At 38.0% G+C, this 26,314-nt stretch overlaps 2 protein-coding genes across 7 annotated transcripts in view; both read left to right on the top strand.

Moving 5' to 3' along the window:
- Positions 1-15,500, top strand: part of LOC104143282 (macrophage mannose receptor 1) — a 60,194-nt gene extending 44,694 nt beyond the window's left edge. For 4 of the 6 annotated variants that reach the window (XM_068934641.1, XM_068934640.1, XM_068934638.1 and 1 more), the window contains 9 exons: positions 1,242-1,411; positions 3,201-3,303; positions 4,083-4,312; positions 5,403-5,568; positions 6,551-6,703; positions 9,802-9,918; positions 11,854-12,021; positions 14,722-14,775; positions 15,158-15,500. In XM_068934641.1, coding sequence (XP_068790742.1) covers positions 1,242-1,411; positions 3,201-3,303; positions 4,083-4,312; positions 5,403-5,568; positions 6,551-6,703; positions 9,802-9,918; positions 11,854-12,021; positions 14,722-14,775; positions 15,158-15,408 — 1,412 coding nt within the window. In that variant the 3' untranslated portion in view covers positions 15,409-15,500. The remainder of the gene's footprint in view (positions 1-1,241; positions 1,412-3,200; positions 3,304-4,082; positions 4,313-5,402; positions 5,569-6,550; positions 6,704-9,801; positions 9,919-11,853; positions 12,022-14,721; positions 14,776-15,157) is intronic. The other 2 variants (XM_068934637.1, XM_068934639.1) reach the window with 1 other exon arrangement.
- Positions 15,501-21,321: 5,821 nt separating this feature from the next.
- LOC104143281 (macrophage mannose receptor 1) overlaps positions 21,322-26,314 on the top strand; it is a 37,413-nt gene continuing 32,420 nt past the window's right edge. The window contains exons 1-3 of the mRNA XM_009673690.2: positions 21,322-21,532; positions 23,267-23,665; positions 25,140-25,313. Coding sequence (XP_009671985.2) covers positions 21,478-21,532; positions 23,267-23,665; positions 25,140-25,313 — 628 coding nt within the window. The 5' untranslated portion in view covers positions 21,322-21,477. The remainder of the gene's footprint in view (positions 21,533-23,266; positions 23,666-25,139; positions 25,314-26,314) is intronic.

Raw genomic sequence — 26,314 nt, 5'->3', positions numbered from 1 at the left:
GAGAAAAAATCAACCATAATGAAACAAATCAGTGTTGTACTCTGATAGTTAACTAGTTTAAATTCAGACTGCTAACATGAACTTTGTACTACCTATGTTTTCTGCATGTGAGGAGGTGAAGGATCAAACCTTCACTTTTCAAACATAGTTAAATTCTTGCCCAATGTAATTTCTACAGTGCAGATTTCAGGTGGTTCATGCACAGGGCTTGAATTTCAGGTAAGAGAGAAATGGGTATGCAACTGTTAGCACACAACTATTGCTATTATTGGGAATGCAGTAAGGAAAGGCTTGAATTCCTGTTACAGTTTCTGGAAGAATAGCAATGCTAACATTTGAAAAACAAAAATCTGCAGATTTTCTTCCTGGAAGGGTAGGTTGCATTCATTTTAAAAGACCAAAGGAAGATGAGCAGGTGATAGACAGAAGTAAACGGCTGTTGTTTATAGAGAAGAAGGGTAAGGTCATGGCTATTACTGTTGCAGTTGGTAAAAGCCATGATATGTTCATTTTATCACGGCGCTTGACATATTGTGGTTTAGTGGGCTGTTGATTGCCAGCTGACCTAGCCTGCTCTACATGTGAGCTAAGACATGTTAGCCTAAACCACCTTCCTCGACTCTGTGAAACTGTGGTAATTGATTTGCTTGTGATGAGTAGTTCTGTTGAGGGTCATTTTAAGCGTGTCTCTTCTGCATTCTGCTCCCTGCTGAGACAGTTTAGGCAATTGCCCAGGTATTCCAGAGAGAGAGGAAATGCTCTTGTAATTCTGTAGAAGAACTGGTTGGTGCTCCGTTGTGTTTTCTGCCTGATGCCATTGTAGGGTAACCAGTCTGGTGGGATTATCAAAAAATTATATAAACTACACAGCTGGATATTTGTGAGTCATTTGTAGGACCAGGATTCAAAAAATATTGTGAGAGATTGCTTTCCTCTCATGCTTCTGGATTTCATCCCAGTACCAAGTCAGAAGCTTAGCTGAAGTTTTTGAACAAAGGAGAAGTTGCATATCTAGTTGCCTGTTCATTAAACTCAAACCTCACCTCCTTTTTATCTTGCCTTTAGTTGTTGTGAAGTAAATAACTTGAGTGTTTCTGCTTGTATTGTCAACAATGAAGTGTTCTGTCCTTTAGAGAATATGTAATTCAGCCTAGTCCAGGTCTGGATGTATCAGCAGGCCAGACACCTGGGCTCAGTTGTCCTTCACTTAAACTATTTTTCTTCTCTTTTTCTCACGGTAGCTTTCCTCACTTTTCATATGAAGGATTTTATGACTGATACATGGATTGGATTAAATGATATAAATCATGAACTGAGGTTCCTTTGGACAGATGGAAAGGGAGTTTACTTTACAAACTGGGCCAAAGGCTTCCCATCAGGACATACAGATTTATACTCGTATGATGGCCAGGTGAATATAATTAATCACAAAATGTTCACTGCAATTTGCATGTAGAATGCCTTTGGGCATTTGCTGGGATTTGAGACATGGTACTACAGGATTTACTGCTTTCAGATCTGCAGAATTTAATAAGAGCTTTGACTGAGGTTATATACTGCGCTGAGAAAATTGTTAATTACAAACCTTTTATGCATGTCAAGTATAAATCCAAGTAGAGCGAAGGGCTTTCAGCCCTTGGGAAGTTGCTGTACCAGCTAGCTACAGCATCTGGAGTGTGCGCATACAAACGCTGGTTTCAGATTTCGGTTCTCTGTGTACGTGAAGACTGTACATAAGCTCTGGTAAAGGAGACGTATGGGACTCCAGCCTTATGACATATGCTGCAAAAATGCATTAAATGAGCAGATCCTCCTACTCCTGTGACCACGGTTGTCCCTGAATTTAGGGGTTTTCTCAGTCAGCCTGTAGCTTGCAAGTGGCACTTGCAGACAAGCGTTACCCTCAAACAGCCATATATGGATAAGCATATGCATATGTTGTCAGTCACATTTGTGGAAGGAACATATTACTTCTATAAAAAGCCAGCCATTCAGTTTTTCTGGGAAAAAAAAAAAACAAAACAAAAAGCCACTTCCCCTATTTCTCTATCATGCAAACTGATCTCTGATGGCACATGTTTAGGTGGTGCTGTGCTGTGGAACTACATCACGTTCACTCACTGTATTTACACTGAGTACAATTTGCGCTGAAAAAACACTTTTTTATGTACAATGGTTTTTTTCCTCTTTTTGAAAGTAGCCTCACTGAGCTTCTGATCCTTTATTGAGGGAGAAAATTTGGGAAAAATTTGAAGTTAATCAGAAGTAGCATGCTTAAAATGTTACTTTTGGGAGGAACAATATATATATTTTTCCTTCTTTATGAAAAGCGATAGGGTTTCTATAAAGTCTTCTCTGAAAAATTTCCTGGTGTGTAAATTTCAGCTTTATTTTTAAATATACTTGACCTGAATAAAAAATAAGTTGTCAAGGTTAATGCACAGTACTATGCAACTGTTCAGTTAGAAAGATTTAAATCTTAAATGTATTTCACTAGGCAATTAAATGTTTCTCTGTGCATCTCCTCCTGGCCAGCCAAAGTAAATATGTAAATAGAATAAGATAAATATGGAAGCTTCATTGCACAAAATATTTGTAGACATACAGTATTTTGCTTTAGTCAGTGTTTGTTACTGTGTGACTCACATAGGTTCTGTCTAATGCGTTCATCTCGGGGTGGCTGAAATGTCACCATAAGGCTGGCACCCTGAGATCAATGGCTGCCTTTGGGAAGGAGCAGATCTAATTTTTCTGTGTATAATACTACAGCTTGCAAGAATAAATCTGAAGAGGAGAGTGAGATGTCAGAACTGTTGCATTGCTTATTGATGGTCAAGCCATGGCAGGAGGGTTTTTTTCTGGGGCGAAGTTAATCAGTGTTTTCTACAATAGCTGATGTTACTTCTCTTTAAACTGGCTGTGGCTTTCCTCCTCTCCATTCTGTATGCCTGGAGATGGGAGGATACCAGCATTTCTCTGGTCTTCCTTTTCAACCCTGGTATTGCGCAAGAGGGAGGAACTTAAAAAGTTTGGAAAGCGCAAGAGTTTTATCATCATAAAACTGGAGCTGCTAAATCTTACAAGGATATGAGAATAAAACTGCAATATTACTTGTGTCTTAAAATGTGAAAGGGTGATAAAAGTTTCTTACTTGCTTTTTCTAGTTATATATAACTGGTTTTGTGTCTTTTTCCTCCGAGGCGGATTGTGTTGTCATGAGAAACAGCCCTATTAAAGAAGCAGGGAAGTGGGCTGATGAGAGTTGTGATAACAGCAGAGGTTATATATGCCAAATTAATGCAGGTAATTGTCTTTTCAATTACAACACAGTCAAACCTAACGTATTTTCAGGCTTTCGCTTGGGCACTAGTGCTGAATTTCAGCATCATTTCACTTCCAATAAAGTTATATCCATAAGTTGTTTTTCAGGCAGAAACACAAGGGACATATGCATCAAACCAAAGGTCCAGCTGGAGAGACTATCCTAAGCTGACCCTTCCCAGTAACTGCCACATTACTAACTTCCTGGACTGGAATTTGTATCTACATCTTTGTGTGTAGTAGAAACGTTGCCCTGATATTTGCTCTGTCATTTTGTCTAGTCATTTTTTTCTAATCATTTTCTGAGCACACTGACTTTCAAAACATATTCTGGAAAACACTGGATTGTACATGTAGCATGAACTGCCTGGAATGTGAATGTAGCTCATCCGCACTGAACTTGAGCTAATTTATCTAGAAAATAAAATTTAAAATCAGTGAAAACCTGCAATCAGATTGATTTCTACTCTAATCCTAGTTCATTTCAGTAATACTAGCCTGGAGGATTATGCAGAATGTTCCTTTTCTTCTTGTCAAAGGCTGCTTTAAGCAGCTCTTTCCCTTTCTACAGCTCTATAATTGATTTCTGCTACTGATGCTATCTTAAAGAATAACATATCTAACCTATACTGGTCAAAAGTCATGGAAGAGGAGATGAGGAAAAGAGGTAGTTGTTTTATCATATTTGCTACTAAAGTCAAATCATAAACCCTTTTGAATAAACATCTGACATAAGCCTTTCTTCCTCCTTTATTTTATAGACTCTGAGTTTCTCCCTTCTACAAGTACAGTTCCATCCAGCATTATCCGTTATGGTAACAGTAGTTATTTGTTCATCCATACCAAAATGAAATGGGAGGATGCACGAAAAAACTGCAGACGTGATCAGTTTGACCTTTCCAGCGTCTTAGACCCCTACAGTCATTCGTTCCTGTGGCTAAAGATATTGAAGTATGGGGTGCCAATATGGATTGGTCTTAACAGTAACGTGGTAAGAACATTGAACCAATTAAAAATGATGCTGCTTCCCTTATGTACAAAATAGGGACTGGAAAATCTCTTTATTGTTAGCTTACTAGTTTACATCTTGATTCTAAGTGCTTGTATATAGCATGTTTTTACAGGTAAGGGTATATATACTCTTCCATTACTCTGATTAAATTGTATATTTTTTATACTCATTCTCTGTGGTATTTTACTCTGTGCCCTTCCAAACAGGACGTTTTAGGCTAGCATTCTGAAATATCTCTTCATGTAGACAGTGCAATGTTTGTTTTGGGATAAAATTCTTATGTCTTAAGATTACTGTGGAAATCATTTATTCTAAACAAAGGGCGTAACAATACCTGATTTTCACAAATAGAATAAAGTGGTATTGAAATGACTCTTGGAACATTCTGAGGATAGTTAGCCAAATAATTAGTTTGTTTACCTCATTTAATTTTTTGTCTTATTTGTTTCCCCTCTCCCTGCTCTCTTGATATTTTGGTACCTTCCAGATATTAAAATATACCACTCTTTCTTCTTGGCATAGGCACTTGCCCGGCATTGACTAAGCATAAGAAAGAAATGCAAATGAGTGAATGTAAAACACGTCTTCCAAAAAAAAAAATTCCACAAAGCTAACCAACAGGATGATCCTTTGAGTTCATAAACTGTGGTGGGAGAATGTTAATTTTTAAAGGCAGTTTAAGCTAAAATAATCTGCACTTCTTGAAACTTGAAGAAAATTAGATAGTACAAAAACTAAGCATCAGAGGTTCACTCCTACAAACTATGTTTAATGAATTTTTTTTATGTCCAGGTTTTATTTAACAGTTTTGTCAAGTCCAAAATGTATTCAGTGTCACTTACTTTGCATTGCTAAAAAGTATTTGTTGCCCTGCTGTATTTCTCCATGAACAGCTGCTGGTCACAACATAAACGTAGAGATTTGGTCCATTTGCATTTGTTATTGATTTCTAAAGGAAACTTCTGGCAGAAGGTGCTAGACAGACAGACAGACAGACAAACAGACATTTGACTCACAAAGCAACGGTTAGTGCTCAGGGTTTAATCATTCCTGTTTGTTCTGTGCTTAGACCAATGGGCGTTATGAGTGGATTGATAACTGGAGAATGAAGTATACTAAGTGGGCTGAAGGGGAACCAAAGCAGAAGATAGGTTGTGTCTATCTAGACATTGCTGGAGCCTGGAAGACAGGATCCTGTAATGAAAGTTACTTCTCTGTTTGCAAAAAACCTGATGGTAAGAACTTGAATTTTTGCATTTATGATGATTTTCCTTTTATAGTTCTTTGTGCTGAGTGGTCTGCTGATATATACTTAAATGCTTCCTCTTATATCAAGAACCAAATAGATGAAATAATTAAAATTTAATTGGATTGATAGGCGACTTTAAAATGAGGGCCAACACATACTAACAAAGCTATTGTGACAATGAATACCCATCACTTCACGTTAATAATGTTAGATACGTTTTGTCAAGCTCAGACTTGCATTAGTCTGATATTTACTGTGCTACTAAGTAAATGTTATTTTATTCTGATATTGATTAAGCAAACCCTGGAAGAATCAAAAGGTAATGAATGGTCAGGTAATGGTCACATTGGGTATGGTGTTGAAAGGGGAAGAGCTGAGTGACCAAGCCATAAGAAGTCAAAATGAGTGTTCACTTGTAATGGCTTTCCAGGTTTTCCTATTATAACTGCATAGCAAATTACAGGTAGTATATAAATGTTTAAAGATGCTCCTTCATGCCACATATGCTACTGTTCTGATCTGAAACTTCTGTTGTTATTGTCTGATAACCCTTTCTGCCTGATAACCCTTTCTGTGTTCGATGATATTAGGTTACAACCCACGTGACCAAGTTTAGGCTCTAATTCAGCAAAGCACTTATTCAGCGTGACGCTCAGTTGTGACTATACAGTTGTGAGCAGAGAGTTGATCTGACCTTAAGATGTATTTGAAGAAAAAAATGCTTACATTCTTTGCTGAATTAATTTTCTTGAGTGTGAAGCACAGCTGCAGTATTTGTTGTTCTCCAGTTTCAGACTTTTTCCCATTATTGTTTTATACTAAGCAGTGCAGATTACCAAGATTACATTTTGTTTAAGATTTGTTTCAAGTGAGTTTTCCAATGTTCAGTTAGAATAACCTACTCACGATAAAAGAATGTTTAAGGAGCGGTGTCTTTAGATTGTGCCCTTTCTATTTTTTAAAAACAGTTCAAGCTCCTACTGAGCCCCCTCAGCTTCCAGGAAAGTGTCCTGAATCAGAAGGTCACAAGTCTTGGATCCCTTTCCGAGGTCATTGCTACTACATTGAATCTTCATCTACAAGAAACTGGGCCCAGGCTTCTTTAGAATGTCTCCGACTAGGTGAGTATCCTCCTTAATCAAAGATCACACTTTCTTGACTTGTTTTTTTTGATCTATGAAAAACTGAACATGTGCTATGTATTTTTGTGATTTCAAGGGTAGTCAGTTATATCCAAAAGCTGCTTTAATTCTGGAGGAGATGGAGAATAGCTGTCTACCAGTGGCACACACTAACTCTTTGATGGGTGTGGGGTGAGGCATTGGAAGATGGGTGTGGCCTGGAGTGGAGATGACAGAAGTGGAACCTTTGTCCTTTGACAGGACAGGTAGTCGATGAGGTAGTCAACCTCATGCACAGCAGTCACTAAATCTTGCTTTAAGCATTCCCTGTGATTTGCATTCCTAATCTGATTTGCTTCTTGGTTATTCCAGTTTTATGCCACTGAAATGAAGAAGTTACAGCTGTCTAGGATGGATAATATATTAGTAAACTAGGACTGTTGTTTCATTCTTGTAACTTACTTCTCTGGGCAAGTAAAGATTCATCTTGCCAAACTTCATATCTACAGTGTTGACAGCTGTATGCAACCCAGGTATCTAAGTTCCCATTAGAGTGCCCAGAGACCTCGTTCTTGTGGTCGGTGGAGCTGGCTGATTCATCTTCACTAGAAATATACACTGATGTTTGGTCAGATGAATTGCACCCTAAACTCTGCTGACTGTGTTGATTTTCTCTCCACTGACTAAAACTGGTGGTGCCCAGCAACAGGACAAGAGGCAATGGGCAGAAACTGAACCACAGGAAGTTCCATCTGAACCTGAGAAAAAACTTCTCGACTGTGAGGGTGACAGAGCATTGGAACAGGTTGCCCAGAGAGGTGGTGGAGTCTCCTTCGCTGGAGATATTCAAAACCCGTCTGGATGTGATCCTGGGCAATCTGCTCTAGAGGACCCTGCTTGAGCAGGGAGGTTGGACTAGATGATCTCCAGAGGTCCCTTCCAACCTAAACGATTCTGTGATTCTGTGAAAACCTACCACTGAAACCTATGTTACATACAGACACCTAGAGCTCGCATACAGACACCTAGAGCTAGGTGAGATGAATCTCACCCTTTCTGTCAGCGGTCAGATTCGTTCTTGGCTTCTCATTGCCAGCTTGGAGAAGAGCTTTTAGTATTTCCAAGGGAATGCTCAAGTTTTGCTGTATGTTCTGTAAATCTTAACTATATTCTCCATGTTAACATTTGCATAACGTTTGAATAGAGATTCTCGATTGTTTACTTTTAAATACAGAAATGTCTCAGAAGTACAACTCTCTTGCTATATAGCTCAGTCTTTAAGACTGTGAGAGTTGTCACAGTGTGACCCATTTCCATGCAGTCAGATTCTGAGTTCTTTTGTTGGCATGACAGATGCTTAGTCTTTGGAAACTGCAGTGTGTGTTCTTACTTCTGCATACTCAAAAAGATCTTGGCAGCTGTGCAAATAGCAGGAAAATTTGTTCTCTGCCTTAGGTGGTACGATTATAATTTTGAACAAGCATATGCTAGAAATTAGCACTTTCTTGTCTTCAGAGGGCTAAGTTTCTGGAACAGTCTTTGAGTAAGAAGAGCGGGGCAAATAAATGGAAGAGTCTTAAGGTGAAGTTTGAGAGAAATTTGACATTGCCTGTGATAGCACGTGGCTCAGCTTATTTCCGCAGCTGCCCTCCATCTTTGTTGTTGGAACCTGCAGTTACATCAGAATTGCTTTTTTGTGTTAGAGTGAGATCCCTGAAAAAAGGGACTGACCATTTGTTTCAGCCTGCGTGGTGAGAGTCTGGCATTATGTGCAATTTAAAAGTTGCAAGGGATTATAGGCAGACTTCACATCACTGACTTCCCCTTCAGTATTGCCCTTAATCTTTGATGCAAACCAAACATCTGACAACATTCAGAAAAAGAGGAACAATTAGAAGAACGTAAAGACTACTGCAAAAAGAGGAACATTCCATGCTCTGTTACATTCTGCTGTCCCTACTTGCACTCTGGATTTTCTGTTTGTAGTTGGGCATTTTCTAATTATAGTGAAGTGACCATAGTGAAATTCTGAACCATGGTAGAATTTAGCACTAGCTCAGTAGTATTTCAAATGACTTCTATTTTTTCATTCTCTTTAACTGTGTCTTCCTCACCTGAGGAGGAACACCTTGAAAAATTCAGCATCCTAATCAAAACAGTGAAATGCTGAGCACAGCTGTTGCTACTTATCTGTTGACTGCATTCCAACCCCACACTGAAAGAGAAGAGAAGATGCACTTTATAAAATGTTTAATAACACTCCATGAAAAATCTGATTTGCTCTGCTGGCACAGTACAGGCCCCATGCCACAACTTCTTGACCTTGCTAGAATGAATCATTATGGCAGAATGCCTAGTGTTGCAGGTGGATGGCTAACCAGGTACTAACTGGGCAACAGATGACCAAGGTGAAAGATACAGAAGGCAGGGAGGAACAACGCAGATATTGTCACCTCAGAGTAAAAGCTCAGGCTTCATGAAAATCTTTTTCCAATTTCTTCTGCGTGGAGCTAAATTCCCTTGCACTTCCTTCATCACCAGGGAGAAAGAGATTCTTTTAGAAGGTGATTCAGAGTAAGAACCTAATTTAGGTGCTGTGAATCATACTGTGGAAAATCTTTCTCTACTGACTACAAAGAAAACGTGTGTATAAGTAAACTGCGCAATTAAGGAGTTACACTTAAAACTCTACCTCAAAAAGTCAGCAAAGACTGTGCTATAAGCGAGTTATACAAAGGCTCAGAAAACTTTTAATCATTAATGTATGAAGTGATATTGTGCGTAGATAGAAGTTGTTGCACTTTTTAATAAAAACTTGTAGGCTTCTTTTTATTTGTTAGTTTTTTGTTATTAACACATCAGTAGAAGTTTATACCAGGTCACATATTCACCTTTTGCATTTTGAGTCATTGTTCAGTGGTGCTGCTATTTTCTAGTGGATGAGGAAACAAAATGCTGGTGCATTGTGTTGGAAATGCTGAGAAATATATCAAAAACATTGCAAGAGCACTTCATAGGAAATTATCCCAAGTTTTTGTTTTACATGTTTGCTGTGAAACTTGTGTCTCTAAGACATTTTTTTTCCTTGTGTTTTGCAGGGGCCTCTTTGGTGTCAGTTGAAGACTCAGCTGAAGCCAACTTTCTGGCATACACCATTGAACCTCTTGAAAGGAAAATATCAACTTTTTGGACAGGAATGTACAGAAATGTAGATGGTAAATTCTTTAATTTTTGTAAAACATCTTTGTGTTTGGTGAACAATTCTCACAAGCTGTTTGACAGTGGTGTTGAAAATGTGAGATGGTACTTGGTAATACATAAAAGTGAAATTAGGAAAGGTAATGTAGTCTTACAACAGGGCAGCTGTAGTTCAGTAGTAATCAAGTAATAAGCGGTAGTATATAAAAGAAAGACCAGGCACAGCAAGTTCATCTTAAAGCAAGAAGAGGAATTCAGGATGCAGTAAGGCACAGGGTGTGGATAGCAGAATACAGACTGGATCATGCTGATAGTTGAAAAGAACCAAGGTCAAATGGTTCCTCTCAGATCTGGAGAGGCCACCGGATTGATGTGCTTTTCACTGAGATACTCTTAATTTTTATGGTAGAGAATAATGTGATTAATATCACATCTCGTCTTTGGACTCACCATCCTGAATGATCCATCACCTGTTTTTTAGCTTCAGCTGCCCCTCAGAACAAATTTATTTTGAAGCTGGAGTTCATGTCTTTGGAATAACGCGTCATAACTTTTTCTATTTTCTGCCTCATTGTGAGGAAGGGAAGGAAAGAGAGAACGGACAATAGGCTTATTTAATTTAATCTTCCTTTGCTGATTATTGCTTATTCATTAATAAAATCAATATTCAGTTAAATAGTTATTTCGGTCTTAACAATAGACCTAACGGCTACTTCAGGCTTGTGCTGCTCAGAGTAAAAACTCCAGTTTAACAGTGTCAGAGGCAGGGCTGCAGAATAGTTCGGGGGACTTAGGTCAAATTTCAGGAGTTTTCGAAGGTTTTTCCTATCACTGCCTGCTCAACTACTGCAACGGCAAGTCCAGTTGAGGAGAAGACAAATATTCAATTATGTTACTTGAATCCAGGGAAAAGAAAGAAAGAAAAAGGAAGGTCTTCAGTAGAGGGGAAATGAACTTGAATAGATTAATGATTTATGTAGATAATACATATCAAGAAAAGCTGAGGTTTACTCATGTGGTTAATTGACACGTAAACATGGTTTCTAAAATTAGTTCTAGAGCAGGTGAAGAACAATACATTTTTTTATAGTAATCATAAACCTGAAGCTGCTTCAACAAGTAGATACCATTGTATCGTTTGATAATGATTATCATGATTTCAGCATAACTAAATTTTGTATCTTTGGAAAAGTGGTATCAAAATGTTATGCACTGACACAAATTGGGGCAGGTATTAAAAAAACTAAAAAAGTAAAATACAAGGTACCTTGTAAGAAAACAAAACAACTTTCATGCTGAGTCTTAAGAATTTTCTTGTCTGAGTACAAGTTAAGAGTCACAAGGGCACATTTATTCTAAATAAATAACACTATTAAAAGAAAGAAGAAAAAAGGAACAGGAAGGGAGACAGAAAGTCCCAGGATATTTAAACAAGAGTGATCACAAGATTTTTGAAGCAGATCTTCAGAATTGAAAATCAAAGTCTATAAGGTCAGTGGGAAGGAGCAGAAACTGAAAAATAAAGGGAATTAGAAAAACTTAAGTGGGGGTTTTAAAAAGAGTAATAACCTGCCCCCTACAAATTACTGAGATAAATGGCCTTCTGTTGAAGATAATTTATATGTTGACATCAATCATTTCTATAACTGACTAAATAATTGACACCATACCAATGCAGAAAATTGTGTGGGAGATATGTCTTTAAGCTTTCTCTCCTTAGTAACTTTACAAGCCAGACTGGCTGGCCATTTTCTCAAAATTGATATTATATCATTGGCATAAAAACTTAAAGGCAGCCATTCTGTATCAGACCAAAAGTCCAAATAATTTAATGGCCTGTCTCCAAACGTGTCCACAAGTAAATTCCTTGGGAAGGCAATAAATGCAGAGCAGATGTCAACAGGGAAATGAACGCAGTCTTGTTTTACTATATTAAATATTTTTCCAATTAGGAGAATGGTTGTGGCTAGACAACACTGCAGTGGATTTTGTCAACTGGAATGTAGGAGAACCTTCACCTCAACAAAACGAGCACTGTGTTGAAATGTACGCAAACTCCGGGTACTGGAATAATATTTATTGCAGTTCCTATAAAGGCTATGTTTGTAAAAAACCAAAAAGTAAGTGCTACATTTATGAATTTATTTTATGTATGGAGAGAGAGTGCTTTCTGTATGCTTAGTATTAATAGGTAGCGGCCATATACAGAGTGTTTCAGATGGGTATTTTGTGGTTTAGTAAATGGGAAGGGATGCACTTTTGCACGCCAACAAACAGAGAGAATAACTCTTTCAGAAAGTACAAGCTCTGACCTGTGCTCAAGAAATGGATGTCTCTCAGAACTGTTTGGAAAAGATAGTTTCTGTTTCTGTAACTGTACCTAGTGTATGCACTTGACAAATTTGCCTTCCCATATCAATAATTGTTCAGTAATCACACTGTTAATACTGTGTTTTGCAAACATGAATTAGTTTAATCTCTTTGAAAATGTGTTACTCGGGGAATACCCTCTGCTAAATCCAGGTAATCCCCTTTGTGCAATTCCCTCTGGCAGGCTCAGCTGTGTGCATTCCTGAGTATGCAGTGGTGCTTCTGTGAATTAGATATTTATGGACTGTGAATTAATTAACCCTTTCGGACCTTTTGTCTCTGTGTTGTCTGGTTTTGAGAAGATGAATAAATGAAAGGCAAAGCAAATAGTTTGAATGTACTAAACAGAAAGTGTGCTGAAATAATTGAATGTGCAAATTTGGCAGCATGTACATCCAGCGCATACATATTTCTAAAAGTCATCCTAAGCATTTATTCCAGCTTGTATTGCAGTATCAAAAATCTTTTAGTAACATTTACTGAGAAGAGTGAAATACACTTAATAGCTGAATTATGCCTACTTCCTCAAGAAGATTGGAAATGGGAGAAATTCTGCTGTCCTTTCTAGAAATCTGCTCTCAAATGCAAAATCATCCTGACTCACTCAGATGCTTGTAAAGATGACTGTATCTGGTACAGGAAGTATTGCAGAACTGTTACATATAACTATCCATTCAGAGTCTACTTGTCTATCCTTTTACATTGTGATTGACAAATGAAAATGCCATTTATTTTCCGTTTTCTATCAGAAATAGTCATAGATATAGGTTAAAAAGTGTTGCAATCAATGGCCATCCTGTTTAGCTGCGCTTGTGCTTGTTAAGTTTGCTCCTTTCTGAAGAGGCTGCAAAACTCAAAGCTGGGACTGAAGTCTTCCTGTGAAATAGATCTTACTTTCTGCTCCACTTGTTCACATGATTTTTACCTTAATGGTCTGAAATTTTGTTAACGGGTCTATTCCATAAATAATTTAACTTTTTCGTAAACAAAGATACTCAAAAGAACTGTTCAACAGTTCAATAGATGCTTGTTGTTTGTGTTACAGATAGGCTAGGAAGATCATGGTCAAGGCTTCTCACTCTCATTTTTCAGGAATGGTATCTGTAAATATAGTACTTGACTAACATGTAGACGAGCTGAGCATGTATTCATCTTTTAGCAAAAAACAACAGTACATAATAAGCATGATTAGAGCTAAGTAAGTAAGTAGGTAAGTATAAGTGCTTATACTAAGCCCTGCCTACGAGATGCAAGAAAAAACTCTCCATATTCCAAAAATGTTCCTATCAAATTAAGCAATGCAGTCAGAAGATTATTTTCAAAATGTGCATAATATAAATTATTTCCTTCTATTCCTTGTTACATTTGTGAGATTGTTTTTTACACAGTGCTTTTGGACATAAAGTAGCATTATTAGAGAACATGGAATGCCTCTAGCAGGCACTTCGGAAGTACGTAAACACAAAAATCTCCCGGTTTCCCTCTTTCCCATGGATTTATGTACTGGTGTAATGCAAACAAGTAACAAGCTACTTTTTATTGTCAACAGTATTAGTGGACGCTTTTCTTGATAAAAGCTTTTGGAAGCATCCAAATAAGCATGTTTCATTTTACTTTGAAGAGCTAGAAATAGGATAATATTTGTCTCTAAATGTAAAACTAGCAGAACTGATGGAAGCAAGGATTGTTGGATCATTAATGGAGTCAGGCAGTGTAAGTTGGGGGAACTGATAAAATTATTTCATTTTCTGAGCTCACCTTCATCAAAAGGAAAGATAATTCCTTGATTCAGGATTTAGTATCGACATATTTATGTCCACACAGCAAAATGTGGATTTTCATCTTAAATGATAGCCCAGTTTTCCCTGCAAGCCTGATTTCATGGTCCAGATCTTAAATCTTAAATGAGCTGCAAACATTTTAGTTTGGATGTGATCTCTACTAAGGTACTTTGATGTTCAGGACTGGATTCAATTGTCTGTGTAGGCAGGGCTATTAAGGCTCAGCAAACCAAATGTATTTACACTTGCAGTGATTATATAGAATACCAGCTACTGCAAGAATTAGTAATTATATTCAGAATTAGGTTTGAAGATGTCTGTCCTGCAGGATGCTCTGCAGACACTCTTGTGGCTTTACATTGGTGTAGGCTCTTGTCTCCATGGAGCTCATTGATGGTTCTTTTCTCTCTTTTTTTTTTTTTTTTTTTTTTTTACATATGCTAGCATATGTACATGTCTACTAGTGTAAGCATCATTGTGCTCTGCCATTTGATAGGTGTACATAGCTTTCTATGAAATAAACCAATGTGTTTTCAGTATTTAATGGTATGTGTAACTGTACATTTTTCTGAATGTAATTTTTGTTATGCCCAAAAATCATTATTATAATATATAAATAACAAGAATATAATAATAACATAATTCCTTTACAATTTTTTGGAATGCCAGCAGCTGAAACACCACCAGCAGCTGAAATGCCACCAGCTGAAATGCCTACAAAAGGTAAGAATATTTTCTTTCAAGTAGATGAAGATAATTCCATGTACGATCATAAAAACAATGCATCATCTTCTGTATTATGTGTCTTAAGTTTTCAGATATACCTGAGTACCACATCTGTTTCCTACAAGCATATTATTTCCTAGCAGGATATAATACACTCCATTCACTGCTCAAATGCAGATGTTTTAGAAAAAGTTTTGTGACATGACATGTGGTGTTAACCTTTTAAAGTCAATTAATTTTATGTTAATACCTTTGTCACTCATTATTTGAAGCAAATGGAACATGTTACTTAAAAATAGTGCTTTCTAAAGAAATTGCTTCCAGTAATCAGATAAGAAGTAATGTATCATTGTCTTGATTTCTTTGTATTTGTTTTCAGCAATGACAAAGGATGAGAAGGCTCCTAGTCTGAACCATGGTAAAACAGGAGTTGTAGTTGTTGTTGTGATCCTCATCCTAGTAGGAGCTGGCCTTGCAGGCTATCTCTTCTACAAAAGAAGAAAGAATCGCTTGTCGACAAATGACAGCTTTGAGAACAATTTGTATTTTAATAGTGATGCAGTTCCTGGAACTAGTGACACAAAGGATCTCGTGACCAATATAGAACGGAATGAACATGCAGCGCTCTAATGTAATAAAATAAAATGTAATGTAATATGTAATGTAAAGTGTAATGTAATAAACTGTGCCTTGTTTTAATAAAATTATGCAACTAGAATTAAGCCAAAGCTATTTTCTCATATGCAAATACTGTAGTAGACATTTTTCAGTGTGCTTAGGATTACATACAGCAGTTAATTTATTTTGTAACCATTCTATATTATGTAAGATTTCAAATCTTATGATCTGAAGACCCAGACTAATGAGTTTGGGTCTTAAGAAGAGAAATAATACTAGTTATTAAATGGAACAATAGAAATGGATACAATTCAAGGAAGCAAAATGTAAGATAGATCTTACAAAGAGAAATGCTTCCAAAATTTGAAGTTTCTGCCCCAGATTTCTTTCAAACCACGCTAATGCACAGATTCTCCAGCTATTCAGCAAACATCTCTGTAATTCTACCAGCTTTCAAGTATTCCTACTTAGCTATGGGTGTGTTGTAGTTGCTAGATGACAAGTCTGTATTTAAAACACATCCTCTGTGAACCATGTGGAAAAATAAGTCCTTTTCTTGTATAATTTCAGTTCCCGTAATTTCACACACATAGAAAAGCAAGTATTCAGTTCTTGCAGCATATCTATTTTAGGATTTTAATTAGGTAAAATTTGGGGGCGGGCCTCTGGAGTGGAAAGGTGTGGTTGGTGTTCCGTCGGGTATTCTGACTGGCCACAAGTGGGCTTGTCTGGGAGAGGTGGTATGGATGAGGTCAAGGCAAAACCTTCTTCTGTATCGGGACAACAGTGACTGAGGAGCAAGAGGAACATTGCCTATACATATCCTGAAGGTTTGCGGGAGCACTGGATGGCTCTTAACGGTGCTCACATGTTGTAACTGCTCACCTATACCCTCCCAATAAGTATGGTAGCTTGTGAGGTGTGTCAATGGCTATATAAGTTACCATTTCTCAAAATCTTAGATTCCCAAATGCAGAGTTTATAATCAACATTTTTGTAAATCCTGTAAAATGTAAATCATATGTGAGTTCAGTTCCTCACATAAAGGTGTGCAAGGTTCGGGGTTTTTTTTCAGATTTTGTTCTGTGACGAAACAGTAACTAGTTTTGATTTTTTTTAAATAGTTTTGCATTTTTATAGTCTTGTCTATGTAAGGCTCTGTAATAAGTCAGAGTTAAAAGGAGATTATATGGCCATATTCCATCTTGAACTGTGATGAAATAGTATATTGACCATATTTTATTGTATCTGTGCATATATTATCTGCTTAAAACTGAGAGAAAAATGCCAGCTAAGTGATTTAGCAACAGTTTGAATTACTAGTTCTGGCAGATAAGGAGACATTTATTCTGGAACCCTGTTCCTCCTCTGTCTTTGTTCCCTTTCTCCCAGTCATTGACTCTGTTCCTGCTGCTGTTTCCTTTTTTAAGGACATCTTTACAATTGTTTGAGCATTCTTTTCAAGATGTAGTACTTTTAATGGTGGTTCACCTCTCCTCATCTGTGGCTTATGTGCATGAAAGTACAGGAATCATTTGATTTTTGGGCAGCATCAAATTCACAAAGCAGAGGAAAATGGACGTGCTGCTATCGTTTGCTGCTACTTTTGTCTTCTAGCACAAAGAGGCTATGGAGTTATAATAAAAAATCTTTTCCAAGCAATGTCAAGATTCATGAAGGGAAGAAGGCCTGCAAAATGGGAGGGTTAGGCAGCACGGATCATGAAACCTCCTGACTGAATCTGAATAATGATGTTAAAGATGATGTCATCACTGGTTTCAAATGTATGGAGAAAGTCATCTATAACAAGTGGTGCAGGCTAGAAGGTGAAAGGGGTAGGGAAATCATAGCCACGTCAAGAGGCCCTGACTGGAATCTCAGCCTTGTTGCGCTGGCTGATGCGCAAACGACAAATAGGTGCAGTTTCTGCCCAAAAGACTTTCCATCCTGCTTGGAGGCCCTGCACAGCTTTAAGGCTGTGCATGCTGAGTGGTTCTTCCAGATAACATTTCATCGACATGTAAATATGCAAAGTATTATTGGAAAGAAAACAAAGGATGAGGAGATGTCTCATACTCTGGTGCTTCACCAAACTTAGCAGGTACAGCTCTACAGCTAACGTAGGTCAGCGAGAGAACGCAGCTCCTGGACCTTGGATTGTCCTGAACTCATTTACTCATTTTGCACTGCCAAAAATCCAGCATCATCTTTGAGTTGAAGAGAATTAAAAATACCATGCCTTCCAAGCTAGTAGTAGGTGTAGCTACCTCTGTGAAATATTGTATCTGTTCTGCTCTCCTGGACAAATGGATACAGCAAAAACAGAGAAAGTTCCAAGTCTGAAGCTCTATGTTTTTAGTCTGAAGATGAATTTAAATACTTTGCCTACTCTTTTTAGAAAGGGGGTAAATGATAAAGATATGAAAGAGTTTCAGAGGAGGAGATTTAAGCTGCCTGATTTACCATTCCTTTAGATGCAATGCAATGGAATTGAAGCGAATTTCTCATTTAAAAAAAAGCAAACATGGAAGCAGTGGCATTTATAGCACAGGAAATCAGTGAGTTTCCATTTAGTAAGCTTAAGATGAGCACCAGTACTTAAGCACCCATACGAACTCTAAAAGCAATTTTTAAATGGAAGGTAGAGAAACCAGCAGACTTGGACACTGTCACCAATATCTAATTAACATAGGATTGAATAGAAAACTTTTCCGTGGGAGCTTGTAATCATAAAAATGGACATGAAGGGATTTCTTTTTTTCCAACTAGTCTGGATACAAGAGTCTGTATTAAGTTTTTAACAACATTATTCCTTTGGTCATGCTTGTAACAAAACTGGTCATACATTTTCAAGAACTGTTGATAGAGTGGTTCCAAAAGTACTATTCTCTTTCCATAGCCTAATGTTATTTACATCTTCCCTGTACCTAACATCACTTGGTGACCTTGCTTTATGTCCTGTTTTCCTGCTATTAAGCTACAATGTTCCTGAGAAGTAATTGCTACTTAAAAAATATTTCTAAGATTGGGCTGAGGAAATTATCCTTGTTGCTCTATTGGATTCAATATTGACAGCGATTCACACTGGTATGGATGCCATATAATTTGTGACTTAATGTATTCTGATCAATCACCAATTCTTTCAGCTGTTTTTTCCTGCCAGCTGCTATTCCTGCTCAGATTGGTCAGTCATCTTAGAACCATTGTGTTGCTCTCATGGTGTCTTACTTTTTTTCCCCAGTGGATGCTACCACTTTTGGAAGGTTTAAGCCTGTATCTTGTATAAATAAACATTCACAGAGGAATTTGGATCTTGCTTTTCTGAAATTTCCTTGCTGTAAAAATGGACAGAAATAACTCTTGATGTACAAGATGAAAAGGAAGGGCTAGGTAGAAAAGCAAAGGAAACTTTTTGACTGATTACTATAATTCATATCCATAATCCCCTGATTCTGCCAAGATTTCTTGTGTTCGTTCTTGGCAGCTTAGATAAATGAAGAAAAAAAGTTGATGATGTAGTATGAAAATACAGTATGATAGTGCAAGCTGCGTTATGCTGCTCTTTCAATCTATTTTGAGCCTGTCTAGAGGAATAAAAAGGTTGTTTTCTCACTTTGTTTATTTAGCCAGTAGAATTGTTGCTCAGTTTTCCGACAGTGCCTTTTGAAAAGTTTTTTGTGTCCAGCTGGCAACTTTGTGATTGTGCTATATATGGGGATTCTGAGTTGAATTTTTGTGTCAAGTTATATCAGGATAAATAATCATAGTATTCCTTTCTCAATTTAATATGAATGTTATGAACCCAAACTGATCAATGTTTCAATGTTTTGTGAAAATGAATTGTTTAACTTCTGTAGGGGAGCATCTACTAGAACCTGTGTTGGAACAACCAATTTATTTCTTTGGGCAGTTGAGGCATGCCATGATGGTGATGGGCTACAGCATGTGAAGATTTGTCTGTGTGCGCATTGCTATGCTTCTTGATAAAATTCTGCTTAATTTTCATTTCCCCTTTTCTCCAAAAGAGTCCAAACTTCAGAGAAAAGGTGGCGAATAGGCACGCTGTGAGCATAACTTCCTGCCGGAGAAACAGAGATTGGCAAAGGAACAATGCTGAATCAGCAATGCTAAACCCTGCAGCCTTTCTTCCTCACAACTTCTAAGCTTTCAGGCTGTGCCTTGCTAAGTGGAAGATGCTAGAGTATGTCTCTGCAACCTTCAGGTTTCCTTTCCCACTTTCTAGACTGTGAAGGGATCTGCTCAGACAAACATACAAGCGCTGAGGTGAAGTTGAGCATAGTATGATTTGCTCTTTTCAGCCTATCTCAGCAGGTCATTGATAGCAGTCCTTCATCAAACTGGACCAGCCTTTCTTCAGAACAGGACTAGTTTCTCTGTTGTAATTGTATTTGTTTGCTCCTTGTAGCTTTCAAGATGCTGGGACATTGTGTATCCTGTCTGCATAGCAGAACCACCAGACATTGTTTCTCCTGCCTAAATAATAACTAAAAATATTGTCTCCATTTTCATATCTAAAGGCCCCCCCCAAAAAAGATAGCAAGAATTATCTTAGTGGAAAGTTGAAGTTGCATAGTTAAGCATTCCCATGTTGGCAAATAGCAGAATTCCAGACTGGATGTAGTCATCTTTGCATATACATGACAAGACAATCAGTAATTGTCCATCTGTTTCTTTGTCAACACAGTCCTAGCTTTTCTCCTAGTTTCCTCAGCTCTCAGTGTCTTTCCTAGGCTCTTGCCCTTTCCTAGATTTTTGGTCCAGCTCTACCTGCTGTCTCTCAGGTCCCAATTTTTTTCCTCTTAATGCTATAAGTCTTATTCTACTCTAGTCCCTTATGTACCTTTTTATACTCCGTAAGTTATCTATCTGCATCTGAGTCAGAGCAGTAGAGGCAGGATCCCTGATCTTTATGTAGGTGCCCAGTGTTCCTGTTCTGTACAACAGCAGCAATTTTCAGGCAGTCTTGTTTGGTTTCCATAGCTCATAAAGGACCTTAAAGAGTGGTCACTGCAAACAGAATATTGGGAAAATTAGCCCAAACCAGCCTCTGCTGAAGCTGTAGAAACACGTTTTTCAAGGGCCTTTCATTTAGGCATACTCAAGAATACAAAAACCTATGATGGGAGTAGATTCTCTTCTCCACCCCTACCCTCTCCATGTTTCTAATTTTTCTACATACCAGAGAGGTGAGAATTTTGTCAAAGTAAACATCAGAATTTTGTCAGCGTGACTGAAGATTGTGCACTTTAGGGGATGCTAACTTTCACAGAGCAGAGATTATAAATGTAGGCACTAATGTTTGTCAGTTTCATTTTCCACTGTAGCAATAATTGAAAATCCCTCAGTTTTCCAGTTAGTTTATCTTCGTCCTAGAGTTGTGTAGCTTCTTGGCAGGGTTTTGTCGATTGCTGCTTTCAGTTTGGGTTCATAACTCCTGCATATAGCCCAGAATGGATCCAAAGAAGAGACAGGTGCCTCTCTAAGAAGCAAGTGCTTTTTCTACAGCTCTGCTCTTCTCTATGGAACTGCAGATGTGGGAAATTTTTATTCTTTCTAATTCTAAGGTCAGAGGTACTTGATTTGTATTTTTGTCCCAGCCAATTTTTCACAATACTACGTTGCACTCTGCCTTTTTTTTCTTACTGACACACAAAACTTCCCCTTCTTTTTACCTTTTCCTTTATTTCCAGTAGAGAAACATTCATGTCAACTTCTTCCTAAAAATAATGACCCTGAATTGTAAGGTGTATTTCCAGAAATCCACACTGAAATGTGACCTCTTGGATCTAGTATTTCCATGGAAGAAAAGACACGTACATACAGCAGAGAAACTGGCTTAGAAAGCAAAGCTTATTCATTAAGGTATTATTTCAAAATTACTCATGTGACAAGATACAGTTCCTTATTTACAGTCCAGAACTTCCCTGTATCTTTGGAGCCTTAAAAACTGAAAAAGATTTGCTAGTCTGGTTCAGTGCAGAAATGTTTTCTTGCAAGGCGCAACTTTAGTCTTCAGCATCAGTTTGAGGTGAAGGAGAGAAGGGAGTGAAACATTCGATAATGGCTGTCTACCTGCTCCTGATTTTTCTCTTTAGTATCTATCTCCAAGTGTCTGGTAAGTCTATGATGTCCTCTGTTGAATATGGAGATTTGCAAGTACTCTTGTGCCTTCCTGACATTCTTTTTGGTGGAGACTGAATGTAGTTTTGATCTGTTTATGGCATATAATTTGAAACAGTTTCATTCAACTCTTAAATTTGGTAATACCTGTATAGGCATTGTATTTCCTTAATCCCAAAAACTAGTTTTCAAGGAAGGATATGAGTGAAAGAAATGTGAGAACAGATGTGGGCATAACCGAGAAAATGTTGATTCTTGAAAATCAGCTAGCTGAATGTGGACAAAAGCTGATCTAAAACTACTCTACTGGAAGTTAAAATAATTCAGATGTACAAGACAGTGTCCTCTCATCATGCACAGAACCGGTGACTGATGTGGTGCATTGATTTTCTTAGACAGCACGTGTAGACTATGGCATACTGATAATTGCGTGTTGTAATCCCTTTCCAAGCTGAAGGCTTTAAAAAGGAGCTTAAAAGTCACTGTCTGCTAGATTTCAGATGCTCCTACTGCTGAGAGGAGAGAAGAGCTATCGTGTCTGCTGCAGCTCTTTCCCTCAGGAAACTCCCAGCTAGAGAACCAGTGGGCGTCTGGTGCTATCACTAGAACAGCATCAGGAGCTCGCTAACAGTGCTGATCTGATCTAGTGCAGGCGAATTTCTCCTGGCCACATGTCTGGGTGAGACCAAGCTGGCTCTAACCCATTCTCTTCCAACCTTGTGAAGCACTGCTACAGCAGGAGAGCTGTGCTGGGGGGATGCGATCTAGCCTATGTGCTGGCTCTGCAGCCTTTCGGTTAGATGACACCAAGGATGTTCTAACACTCTTGGCACCCCTACGATCTAAGGGGTTATGAAGCCACATTTAACTGCTTCACTTGCCAAGAAACCTTGGCAGCAATACAGCTCAATGGGACATGAGAGTGAGCTGCATGATGTTGCTGTTACTTAGAGGAGGAGCTAAGGAAAACAAAGCCATTTGCAAAAATGGTCAAGATTTAGGACAGGCTGAAGTTGTTAATGTAGTCCCCCTTTTTTGAAGTTGGTTATAAGAAATAATCTTAACTGTTCTGCAGTGCCTCACATATCTATTTTAAAGTGTTGCTATTAATGGCACTTAGGACACTTAGTGAGCTTAGCTGCTCAGAACTGAACTGATGATATGGGAAGTTGTGATTTCCTTCCTAAGAAACTCACAAGTTGAACAGTTTGTTCACAGTTGCCAAAAACTTCCAAACTAATTAATTTAAAAAGTGAAAAAGACTGCACTTGTTTGAAGAGCTGAAAAATACAATGTGATTTCGGTAAAGTATAACAATGATTACATTGTGAATGTGTAAAATAATTTTTAATAACTGAAAAGCAAAAAGGACCTTTACTGTCAAAATTAAAGCCTGTTTAATGTGCTGTGTGATGGTGGAAGTTTGAAGGACTCATAAAACTTAATAGAGGTCATTTCTGAATGACATTTTGAGAAAAGTGTGCTTTAAGGAGGGATCTGTAGAAGAACAATTTCCCTTGAGTTACTATATTTTCAGTTTCTGCATGTATGCGTCTTGAGAACATTTTGATGAATATCCGTAATAGCGGTGATAGATCTCCCTTGATTTCTTTCTTTATAGACTCTAAATACTCACTTTTTGATGTAGCAAAGTGTCAAATAGCTAGTAACCGACCTATCTCCTATTTGATCTCTCTTCAAATATTTGAATTCTCATTTTATTTTACAGCTAGTGGAATATTTTCAATATATAATGAAGATAGCAAGCTCTGTGCCCAGGCTCAAAACTCTAGCTCAGTCATAACTACCACGTGTGAGCAGCACAATGAGTTCCAGAAGTTCAGGTGGATCTCTGCCACTCAGCTGCTGAGCATGGCACTGAAGCTGTGCTTGGGAGTGCTCTCCAAGGACGATGAGGCTGCAATCACTTTGGAAGCCTGTAACAAGACAAATGTACTTCAGTGGTGGGAATGTGGAAATGAGACACTTGCAACCCAAGGCAAGGATTTATTTTTCAACTATGGCAAAGGACAGGGAAAGAAAATCAGGCTGTCCAAAGGATCAGGCAAAGGGAGCAGGTGGAAAATCTATGGAACCACAGAGGGTGTGTGCTCTCAGCACTATGAAGGTGAGTTCTGAAAATTAATCTCTACGTTTCAAAGTAACTTAGCTGACTTTATTTTTAAAGCATTCGACTACCTGCTTGTCATCCAGCAGTCCCTTTTGCACAGTGACCTCAGTAGCAGAGCTGACTACAAATAGAGAGTAGAAATGCAAAGCGTATATGACTTAATAAATTTGTGCCTAACCTAGAGAGTGTAGTTCTGTCAAATAAAAGTATAAAAAGACAGAGGCATCGGTTGGGGGAATGAGAATTCTATTGGTACAGCAACCCCAGGAGGAAATCTATGACTCTTTCAAAATCTATCTATCTGATTCATTTGTGGAAGGATTGGGGAATTACGTTATATTAAATATTTATTGTTGGATGACTTGCTTTGACCATGCGCTGTCTCGAAAAAGTTATGTTCTAGTTAATATAAATGTGATCCAGTTCTAACAGTGTTCACCTGGAGTTTCTCAGGCCCAGCAATAAGGAAAAGTAATTCAGCCTATGATCATTATTTGGTCATCATTTGGCCTTTAGATAAGAAAACTGCATTCAAAGATAAAAGGAAATTAATTTTATCAAAACCACAATGGAAAGAGTATCATTTAAACCTTTAGAAAAGATGCAAACTTTGCTGTACAAAAGAATTGTCTCAGAGTGGATTCAGTAAATGTGAATGCTGTCTTTGAAAGCATACTCCTATTAGTTTAATAGGCTGCTAAAACCGGTAAGACACTTCCGTTGTGCTCCTTCCTCTGTTTTCCAGGCACAAATTTTGGTTAAGCCTGGATTACCTGTAAAAAATGTTGTTATAGTTCTTGTCATTAATTTAAAAGTTGAAATTATTTCAAGAATCTTTTTAGTATTAGAAATGAGATAGATGTTCACAGCTATGCAGGTCAAAACTGAGGTTACACTTAAATATGTGCTGTCCTTAACAACCCTCTGATAATAATTGAAGAATGGTGCTTTAATGGTTTAGAGTGCGATAGGGTCTAACAGGCAGACAGAGGAGCACTAAACAGTCAGATCTCTTTTTTCCTACATTACTCTCCTTCTTGGGTTATGCAGACTTGGCATGTGGGCTCAAGCATTAAATTAAAAAAAAAAATCCCAAACATTATCCAAAGACAGGATGTATGCAGTGGGTGAAGCTAAGTCGTGAGCACTTCTGGAACACTGCTTCAGATAGCGTTTTAACAAAATAAATTGGATAGAAATTACTCTGAGGGCCAAATTAAGGTTGTTTAGTTCTGGGTCTTTATTCTGAGTATCTTGCCCTCATCATATCTGACTGGCATAACAGTCTTGGAAGACTTCATAGTAATTAGGCAATAACATGTTTTCTCCACATCAGCTCTTGCATAACCCAGCTAAACAACTGTATGTACTTGAAGATCTAGGGAGCACTAGGAAGTGTTGTCTATAGGCAGACGCTGTGCTCAACATCTGATACCAACTGGCTGCTGTCGCTCTTCATTTTTGTCCTTAGATACGTTTACACTGGGAGGAAATGCCTTTGGCGCACCTTGTGTATTCCCTTTTAAGCTCAATGGTAAATGGTATGCTGAATGCATACCTCGGAGTGATGATGCAGGCACTCTCTGGTGTGCAACATCTTCAGATTTTGATAAAGACCAACTTTTTGGAAATTGTCCACTAAAAGGTAATTTATTCATAAAAATTTCAGGAAAGGCATTAAGCAAAAGTTTCATCCCCTTTCATTGTCAAAATCTGCTCAGGACATGGAAGTAGTATTGGAAAGCAAGCTGGATTCAGGCTAATCTACTTTACTAGTGAGCTACGTAATGAGAAAATGGAATGTCTACTATTGGCTTTCACTCTTTCTCTCTGCAACTGAGATGAGGAGTACTCCTTCAGTACTCCAGGCAGAGGCTTGTAGATATGGGGAGCATGGGAAGAGCCATCAGTATAGCATCGGATGGTACTGGAACCAATGGGACAAGGAAGAGAAAATCCTTAGGACTAAGGGAGGAGAAAAGTAGGGCAAATGAGAGGCAGAAAGAAGTGCACTGCGTAAGGAAGATGGGACGTAGCAGAGTCAGGAGACAGTAATATATCATAGCATGGAGCAGGAAATGCGAGGGCTGGCATGAATGAAAGGGTACAGGACACAGCCTTGGGATCCCAGTGGTCCTTACACCTGCAAACCACTGAACAGAGCTTTTCAGTGAGAAAAGAGCAACCCTAAACCCTTCCCCCTGCCTCCCAGTTGACTGGAAGTGGTTGTTTCTATGATGTTGGCAGGGCTTGAGAGTACAAGAGAAGGACCTGAGGTATGGTATCAAATGTGCAGCCTGAGATTTTCTGTATGGGAAATAGGGAAATGTGTGTATATGGGTAGAATATATCAGTGAGTAGATTAATGTGGACTGAACTGTGAGAGAAGTAGATGAGTTTGTAAATGAAAAGGCCTAGAACAGAGTGAATGTAGAATAATCAGGTTTGTAACGAAAAGTAATTCCTTAGGTTATTAATAATAATATTGAATAGATAGAGTATATATTATTGAACAAATAGAATATATATAAATGAGACAAATTGTGTGAAAGCTTAGAAAATCATACAACTACATAGTTATAGTCTGCAATGAAGATTTTGTTTTCCATGCTAGCAAGTATGACTATCTTATGAAATTGCTGTTGC

Source organism: Struthio camelus, chromosome 2, assembly GCF_040807025.1.
Source record: "Struthio camelus isolate bStrCam1 chromosome 2, bStrCam1.hap1, whole genome shotgun sequence".
Lineage (NCBI taxonomy): Eukaryota > Metazoa > Chordata > Aves > Struthioniformes > Struthionidae > Struthio > Struthio camelus.
This window is presented reverse-complemented; position numbering and strand designations above follow the sequence as displayed.